Source organism: Rhinatrema bivittatum, chromosome 12 (assembly GCF_901001135.1).
Source record: "Rhinatrema bivittatum chromosome 12, aRhiBiv1.1, whole genome shotgun sequence".
NCBI lineage: Eukaryota > Metazoa > Chordata > Amphibia > Gymnophiona > Rhinatrematidae > Rhinatrema > Rhinatrema bivittatum.
In genome coordinates, this window is record NC_042626.1 from 20189137 (window position 1) to 20198443 (window position 9307).

Consider the following 9307-nt stretch of genomic DNA (forward strand, 5'->3'; position numbering starts at 1 on the left):
GGGGGGGGGCGGCGTGCTACCACAATACCTGCAAGGGACCAAAAGACGAAATATACCAAGGGCATGCCTAGGGCATGGCTGCTCTGACTCTATCCCAGATGTGAGAAGAGGGATTACCTTGACTGTACTCCAGACACTAGGCTGCTGGGGAGGGAGTTTCTCTGATCGCATCCCAGCTATGAGAAAGCTGGACTGCTCTGGGGTGCTATTATCTCTGAGAACACCGCTTGTGTTCCCCGAGTACATACCTTGCAATTTCTGGGTCACTGTTCATCTTTGGATACATTCCTTGTGGTCCCTGGGCTGCTGCTGATCTCTGGGTATGGTTTATTTATTTAATTTACACATTCTTATATTCCGCTGATTCCAACTATAGTTCAGTGTGGATTACATTAACCCCCCCCATAATCAGAACAGATGTAAAGAGCCCTACTGGGTCTCTATTGAAAGGAATAAACCAACTTTGTAGATAGGTGGTGTACAACTCCCCCATGTGGGCTGCTGTGTTGGTTGCTCCTTGCAACTATAAAAAGAAGAAACATCTAGAGAGGGTGTGGATGTTTTAATTGACCTTTGAGGAGGCGGGTTGGAGTTTTTCTTGCTCCTCTTTTTGTTCTTTTTTTGTTTTAGAAGGGCGTATCCTTGGATCTTTAACAATAAGGTCTGGGTCAGACAGAGGAAAAGGGTAACACATCTCCTTTAGGAAACGGTTTTACTTCCTGTTTGGACTTTGTTTTGGAGGAAGCTTTATCTACCCTTCCTTTCGCTTTTGGAAGTCTGGATTTTTTTTATCTTTGATCCAGCAACTAAACTCCCTAAGGCTTGGGGCATTTTAGTCACTGTCAGGAAGAAAGGAGTTTTTAAGGAGCCTCTCACCCAGAGAGATCCAAGGACCCATCAAAGGTCAACCTGAGGAGTAGATTCCCATTCGTTCCTTGGAGGAGGAGAACTGTGGCCCCTTTCCAGCGTTAACCGCCTCGTATCATCAACGTAGACTGGAGGAGTCATCTGAACCGCGGCACGACAAGTGGGACTGTATCGTATGCCATTTAAACTTAGTGAAGAATCCTAGTCCTCCAATTCTGGGAGGGAGCTCCAAAACCACCCCTGCAATTGGAAAGGGATGTGGAACGAGAAGAGTAAATTAAAGAGTGAGTCGAGAGTCACGGATTTATTAGAACTGAAGTAAGTAATGGATTTCACGGAACGGAGGCTTGTCTATTGTCATTCACGTCGTGTTTGCATTAATTATCCGTAAAGTTATGTTGGAACCGCATTCATCGTCCAGCGTGGTTATCACTGTAAATCCTAATGACTGTTAACACAATGCTCAGGGCCTTGGAGAATAATCTCCCCTCTGACAGGGAATCCTTGAAATAGAGGAAGTTTGGATATCTTAAGCCCTTGGCATTGGACTCTCCAGCGAGGGCTTCTGCCCAGGGGTTTACACAGGAAAAAAACAACGAAAAATAGTTCATAAAATGCTTTAAACAACTCAATTTGTGAATTCAATAAGTGTATGTCAGGCTAAAACGCAGTTCTTTAACTGTTTTTTGTTCCTGGGTTATGGACTTTCTGATCTCTGGGCTGAAATCAAATCCCACCTATGTACCTTGCAACCTCCAGGTTTCCGTCTTCCGTCCTCGGCTCCTCGTATTCTTCTACAGGAGGCTGCTGCCTCCACACTCAGGGTCTCGATTTTCAGCCGGATGACCAGCCCCTCTGCTGCCTCAATATGCCACAGGCAGCAAGCACCAGGGGGATAGGAGGATGGGTAATTGGGGGAGCTGAAGGAGCCCTCAGATCCTTGCAGTGGGCCCCCACATTCTGAAAAAGAGGAGAAGCAGAGATGGTCAGGAATGGAGAATGAGGTTGCGACTGCTCATGCACCCCCAACACCCTATACAGCCCACCCGCTCGGCTTCACTTACGAGTGACGGGGGGGGGGGGGGGGGGGGGGAGTGAAGAAAGTGTGTCTATGAAACAAAATAAATCCACTGAATGAATGCATCACACACTGAGAGGGTGGCATCCAGTGACAGACAGACACTAACACTCAGTGATAGACACACACACACAGAGCTGAAATGCAAACAAACGTATAACGGCAAAGAGACACACACTATCAGAGACCACTGACAGACACACAGTCACAAAGACACGCCTGGTATTTACACACACACTCTTCTGCTCTCAGTGCTAATTTAAAATTATTTATTTATTTAATAATTTTATATGCCGTCGTTCAAGGACCATCACAATGGTTTACAGTTAGAGAATAAAATACAATACAATTAGACAATAACATACAATACAGTTAGACAATAAAACAATACAATAAAATCAAAAAGGGATAAATAGTAGAAGCAAGTAGCATCAGATAAAAGTTGTGCAATAATATAACCAAAACTGATATATAATAGATAAAAAAAACCCATCATTCTCACAGATGATAAAATAGCAACAGTAGATATCATCAAGGGAAAATAATACGATCATATCAGGGAAGGTAGACTGAGTAAAGAGTTATGTTGGATCCTGAAAGGCCTTCATAAATAACCATGTTTTGGTTCCTGATGAAGGAAGCAGCAGCTCTGAGCACTCACCTGGGTTCGGGGTGACGAGGGCAGCTGACTCTCCCCGAGCGCGTGCATCTGTTTTCTCGGGCCTTTCCGAAGCCCTGACAGCTGGCCCCATGGTTGTGCTGTGGCTGGATGCCTTTGGTTTCAGCTCTATAAAATATAAACGGTAAGAAGGAGCGCAAGAGAAGCGTAAATATCCCAGAGGGAAGATGTCCTGGCTGCAAGAGGCCCTCGCCTCTCAGGATATTCGCCTGGGCCCCTCTCTGTTCCAGACAAACTCACTGAGGAGCAGGATGCCCAGGATGAGGCTGAAAAGCAGCAGCAGGAGGAGGAGGAGGATGCAGGTAGATTTCCTTCTGAGTTTGCATTTCTTCAGCGCTGTGCCCCAGGGCTTGTGAGGAGGCAGCTGCAAGAGAAATGACCCCAGGCTAAACAGGTACAGAGGCAGCTGCTCTCACATCGATCCCAACCCTCGCACTTCATCCTCACCATTCCAATTCTCTTCCCCCACCCCCGCCCTTCTCTCCTTCTCCCTTACCTTCCCCTTTCTTCCCACACAGTACTGCAATCTTGTACGCAGGACAGCAGCAGCCAAGGGGTGCCCTGACATCACTGGCATTGCCCATTGGGCTGGACAGGATCTGCCTCCACCCCCCATCCTCTGCCATGTACCCAGCTGGCAGAAGACATGGCACTTAGCAGCGCATCTGTTTCCTCTGCTGCTTTGGTACTGTCCCGCGCTATGAGCCACGAGGTCTCTTGATCTCATGGCTCCTGTCGTGAGACTAGTCCCGTGCAGTGGAGGAAGCTGATACGCCATTAAGCTCTCCGTCTCCTGCTGGCCAATGGTGGTCTGGATTGGCCACTGTTGGAAACGGGATGCTGGGCTTGATGGACCCCTGGTCTGACCCAGTATGGCATGTTCTTAAGACATGGGGATAAGGCTGCCGGGAGCGAAGGAGAAGATTGAAAATAGGGGGATCGGGAAGAAGGGAGACCTATAATTTATATGACTTTCTCCTCCTTCCTGTTCCACCACCCTCAATGTAAGTTTACCTCTCTCCTCCATCCACCATCCTATATCACATAAGTGTCCCTGACCCTCCACCACCACCGCTCCACATATGCTTCCCTATCCCTGGCCCCACCACTTAGGGGTGGCGAGGGCAGGGATAGTCTTGAAAAGACGACGTTCATGAGATGGTAGTGGGAGAACAGGAAGGAGGAGGCTTACATGTGGTAATGTAGGGGGGAGACTGTACATGGGGTGGATCAGTATGGAGTTGGAGGTAAGAAGAGGGAGAGTAGAAGAAGACCTGGGATGGGGCAAGAAGCAGGAGAGACTCTCCGAGGACCCAGGATGGGAAGGCAGAATAGGAGAAATGAGGAGGGTGATGGGAGAATATCTGGAGGGAGAAAGGGAGGAGAAGAGAACATCTGGAAAGGGGGTAGTGAGGAGGGAGGGCACAACTGCACCATCGACAATTGTTGCCCAGGACATTCTTTACACTAGAGCTGGCCCTGATGGCAGCTTTGCTGAACCCACAGGATAAAACGTACAGGGTACAGTGACTGCCTCCTGTAAGGGGTCTCACCGGATCTGCAGCAGCAGGTTTCTGCATCAGGAACGTCTGCCGTCTCCACAGGACCCTGTGTAGCAAAGGCCTCTCTCTCAGCCTCAAAAACAGGATTGCAGAACTCAACCTGCAGGGAGGGAACCGAAGATCAGAAGGCAAAACACACTTTCCTTATGGCTTCAGAGCCTAAGTTACCATGCATGGTCGGGAGCAGAGTTTACTGCACACAATTAGGGAGACCATGCAGGGCTACGAGATCCGAGGCAAAAACACGGTGCCTGAGCTGGAGTTACCATGTCGGACTGGGGTTAGAGGTTACCAGGTGGGACTGGGATCATACCTTAGTGGTGCTGGAGTTATATTCAGCCTAAAATAGATTAAGCTGTGCTCATACCTTGATTTGGCCATCAGAGCCTCTGAACGGTGTTATTTCTGCAGTCTTTCATGATCTTTGGCTTTTGGTTTTATCAGCAGAAGACCCTTCTGAATTCAAGCCATCCTCAAGATAAAGGTTGTATGGATAGCACCTCTCTCTGCTACTGAAGAAATTCTTAGGCTACTGGGTCCCTCGCACTTCTGTCTGGGGCTCTGGTAGTGAACTTGCTTGCAGCGTGCCTCCCTGTTGATTCTGCAGTGCCTTTTCTTACCCTCTTAACCCTCTGAAATATTTCTAGCTTTGAACACCCAATTGAACTCAGAAAACCAGTCTTGGCAAGGCTGTATCCCATTCTGACAAGCTGTTCCCCCTGGCAACAAAGCTCCAAGCCAAAGACAGCAGTGCATGCCAGGGACTGAAGCAGTAACAAGCTCTGGATGCAGGGGGACTTTAATCCTAGTCAGCTGAGTGAGGCCTGAGCTGTTTATTCTCAGCCAGAGAGATCATACCAAGAAGTCAATACATGATGATACTGCTGTTCTAGCGATGGGAGAGAAAAATGCAGTGAAAGCCTTATTTTATTTCAGTTTATATTCAGGTTTGCTATGCAGAGCACCTTCCTCTGCTCTTGCACCCTGCAGCATGTATTCAGTTGCTGCCTACGTTTCCCCACAAAAAGCACACAGTGTCTGCAACTCGGGACAGGACAGTCCAAAGATCTGGCACTGACCCGTCCCCTTCCTGCAAAAGCATAAAAAATTCCTCACCAAGATAAACTTGTTCACTGTCTGCAGAGTCAAATGTACATGTTAAAATGCTTCTATAATACAGTTTTAGTGCTGTGAGAGATGCCCTTTTAGGGACAGAAGCACCACTTGCATACAGCAATCTACAGAATAAAAGCTCTTGTATGTGTACCATGCGCGAGATGCCTTTGCAAGACATTATTTTTGCAGTTCAGTAACAAATAAGGGATCCGTAAGCTGTGCCCTGAATGTTCAAGCAGGTAAGCATCTGTGGGTGTCTTATAGGGTAGGCAGCATTCTGCTTCATATAAACAAAGAGAACCACTCGCTTCTTTCATTAAAAAACAAAGCTGTTAGGAGGCCATTCACTGTTAAAGATGCTATCCTTGTAATGTAGACCTTGCATGGCAGTACTAGGGAGACCATGAAATACCGGAGGTGCTGTCCTTCCAGTGCTAACACTGCTATGCAGTACTAGGAGAGAAGCCAAAGTGCCGTCTTTTCAGTACTGTCACTGGAGGGCAGTACTAGGAGAAGCAATGCAGTGCTGGAGGTGCTGTGTCCTTCCATTGCTGACATGGCAGGTCAGGTGCTTCAGTGTTGTCCTTCCAGTACTAAACTTCTAGATATGCTGCCTTGCTCTTCCAATGGTGACTCGGTGGGGCAGAATTAGGGGAGGCATGGCAGTGCTGGTCTTTTAAATGCTGATGCTGCAGGGCAGTGGGGGCTGCAGTGCTGAAGATCTTCTTCCAGTGCCTATACTGCAGGGTGGGCAGTACGAGAGCAGGTGGTGAAGTGCTTCAGGCACTGCCCTTGCAGTGGCAACAATATGCTGGTTATTACTATATAAGGTGTTGTACTTCCAGAGGTACTGTCCTTCCAGTATTCGCACTGCAGGGTAGTATTACGGGAGGCACTGCTGTGCTTGAATTATTGTCTTTCCAGCATTGTCACCGCAAGGCAGAACTGAGGAAGGTGCTGCAGTGATGACATTGCTGTCATTTCTCTTCTGACACTGTAAGACAGTATTTTGAGAGGGGCTGCAGTGTTGTAAGCGCCATCCTTTCAATGCTGACACTGCAGTATTGGAGACACTGTAGTTCCGGCACCTTTTACAGCAGGGCAGTACTAGATGTGCTACACTGCTGCAGTTGGAGGTACTAGTTTTATGAAGCTGCTGCACCAGGGGCAGTGCTGTCCTTCCACTGCTAAGATGCAGCAGGGAAGGCAAGGCAATGTTGGAGATACTGTGCTTGCATTGCTGTCACTGCAGAGCAGTATTAGGGGAGGCACTGCAATGCTGGTGATGCTATTTTTCCAATCCTGACACTTCTAGGAAGTGCTAGAGGAGACACTGCAGTGCCATCGTTCCAGTACCAATGACGTAGAGCAGAGGCATTCACTTTCAGTCCTCGAGGGCCACAAACACTTTGTGAATTTATTTTAACAATTTTTTTGATGAATCACCATTTAGATCACCATCAAGGTGCACTACAATTAACATTGTATATTTTCCAAAAATAAATCATCCCAACAACCCAGCTAAAATACCTAAAATCTCTCCTCACTATGAAATCTAAATCCTTTCATTATTCTTCCATTATATAACATTCCTCTTGATCCCCAAGCCTTAATTTGCTTTCTAAATTTTAAATAGTTCATTTTTTCCCTTACTTCCAAAGGTAGTTTGTTTAACATTATTGGCCCATAATAGTTAACATCTGTTTTTTGAGTTATCCTCAGTTTCACACTTGAAGATGGGACTTCCATAAGCTGTTGTTGAGTTGATCTCAATGTTCATGCAGGTGAATACTTAGATATCACATTAGCTAAGTATTCTGGGAAACCCCAGTGGACACCCTTAAACACTAAAATCAACGCCTTAAACCAGATCCTAGCCTTAACTAGTAGCCAATGTAATTTTTGTAAGATTGGAGTGGCATGATCCTATCTATTTGCCTCCACCGACAAACGGCCATCTTCTGAAGCAGCCGTGCACACTTCAGATTAGTTTCTGACAATCTTAGATACAATGAATTACAATAGTCAATTCCACTAGTGATGAATGCATGAATCACAGTTGATAGAGCTTTTGGAAGCAAATAATTACACAACTATCTAATCAGTCTTAAGCCATAAAAGGATGCTCATACTACTGTGGAAATCTGGGACTTCACCAACAGCTTTTTAATCCAGTATCATCCCTAAACGAGGACAGTCACTCCTGATGATATTCCCAGCAGCCGATCTCTTCGGCTTTCACAAACAGCTTCCATTTTTTACTGGAATCAATTTTAAGTGTCTCTGTTCCAAACAATTAGCTACCTCCTTCAAACACAAATTCACTTTACCTACATCCCTAATCTGGTCGGTGCCTATGCGTGCAAGACTTTGCACATCATAGGCAAACACTTGCCATTCCAAGCCATAATGATCTATCACCTCTACCAATGGTGCCATACATAGGTTTGATTGAAGAGGGGATGATACCAATCCCCGCAGCACCCTATAGTCTTGAAGTAGCTTCTGAGTCTAACTCTATCCAACATACACTGTATGATCCCTCATTAACAAATGAGGTGAACCATTGCTGTAGCCTTCTTCCAACTCCCCTTTTATCAAATGGTCCAGTAATAGTCTATGGTCCAATGAGTCAAATGCAGTTGATAAAGCGAGGAGAATCAATAGCACATCCCCTCCCTCATCAGCCTGCCTCCTGATAATGTTTAAGTCCCACATCCAGTTGGGAAACCTGATTGTTTATCATGTATTAGACATCTAGACATTGTCCTTCCAATGTCAGACTTGATTTAAAAAGTTCTATCACTTTACTCAGAAAAGGAAAGTTAGAGACTGGATAATAAAACTCCACTCTCTCAAGATCTCAGTCTCCTTTTTAAAAAGTAGACTTTATCACTACTTGTTTCAGCTTTTGGTTGTTAACTCCCCATGTTGGAGTGACATATTCATTATCTTCTCCAAGTCTGAAGAAACTGCTGGCCCTATACATTTTAGAATCTTTGAGGCATAGGCTGGCCTGGTTTTCAGGGTACTGCTTATGAATATGCATGAGACAAATTTATGTATTTATAAGATTTGTGTCCCGTCCAATTACCAGAAACTATTCTGGGCAGTTTCCATAGTAACATAATCATAAACTAACAACATAAACAATACAAAATACAGAATTAAATTCTCTAAAATATTCTCTAAACTAATTAAAGGCTTCCTTGAACAAATGAACTTTAACCTGCTTTCGAAACAATTTATAGTCTTGCATCCGCCGGCTGCTTACCGGGAGCTGATGCCAAAGGGCCGAGGCTGCCCACGAGAAGGCTCTGGTTCTTGTCTCCTGCAGCTTAGCCTTTCTAACCTCTGGCACACTTAATAAAAGCATGCCTTCTGACCTCAGTGCCCGCTGGGGCATGTACCAGGAAACTAGGCCGGGCCCTCCCCATGTTAGCGTGATCAATTTAAATTTGAATATTGAGGAGCCAGTGTAATGATCTCAGCACTGGGCTCCTATGATCTCTTCCGGTGGCTGCATTCAGCACTGGTTGTAAAGCTTGCAGATGACACTTAGACAGACTTAAGAACATAAGAACATAAGAAAATGCCATACTGGGTCAGACCAAGGGTCCATCAAGCCCAGCATCCTGTTTCCAACAGTGGCCAATCCAGGCCATAAGAACCTGGCAAGTACCCAAAAACTAAGTCTATTCCATGTTACCATTGCTAATGGCAGTGGCTATTCTCTAAGTGAACGTAATAGCAGGTAATGGACTTCTCCTCCAAGAACTTATCCAATCCTTTTTTAAACACAGCTATACTAACTGCACTAACCACATCCTCTGGCAACAAATTCCAGAGTTTAATTGTGTGTTGAGTAAAAAAGAACTTTCTCCGATTAGTTTTAAATGTGCCACATGCTAACTTCATGGAGTGTCCCCTAGTCTTTCTACTATCCGAAAGAGTAAATAACCGATTCACATCTACCCGTTCTAGACCTCTCATGATTTTAAACAC

General features: G+C 45.7%; 1 protein-coding gene across 2 annotated transcripts; it reads right to left on the minus strand.

Moving 5' to 3' along the window:
- LOC115074049 (membrane frizzled-related protein-like) lies at positions 1–8877 on the minus strand. Of its 2 annotated transcripts, XM_029573145.1 has the most exons (6): positions 4554–8877; positions 4178–4286; positions 2865–2988; positions 2607–2732; positions 1613–1827; positions 1–1107 (listed from the first exon to the last, which is right to left on the minus strand). In XM_029573145.1, exons 1-6 carry the CDS (start codon positions 4565–4567, stop codon positions 1069–1071), a joined length of 627 nt encoding a protein of 208 aa, XP_029429005.1. In that variant the 5' UTR covers positions 4568–8877; the 3' UTR covers positions 1–1068. The 2 variants fall into 2 exon arrangements, with proteins under 2 accessions (XP_029429005.1, XP_029429003.1); XM_029573143.1 differs by having other exon boundaries at positions 1–1827.
- Between the last annotated feature and the right edge of the window lie 430 nt (positions 8878–9307).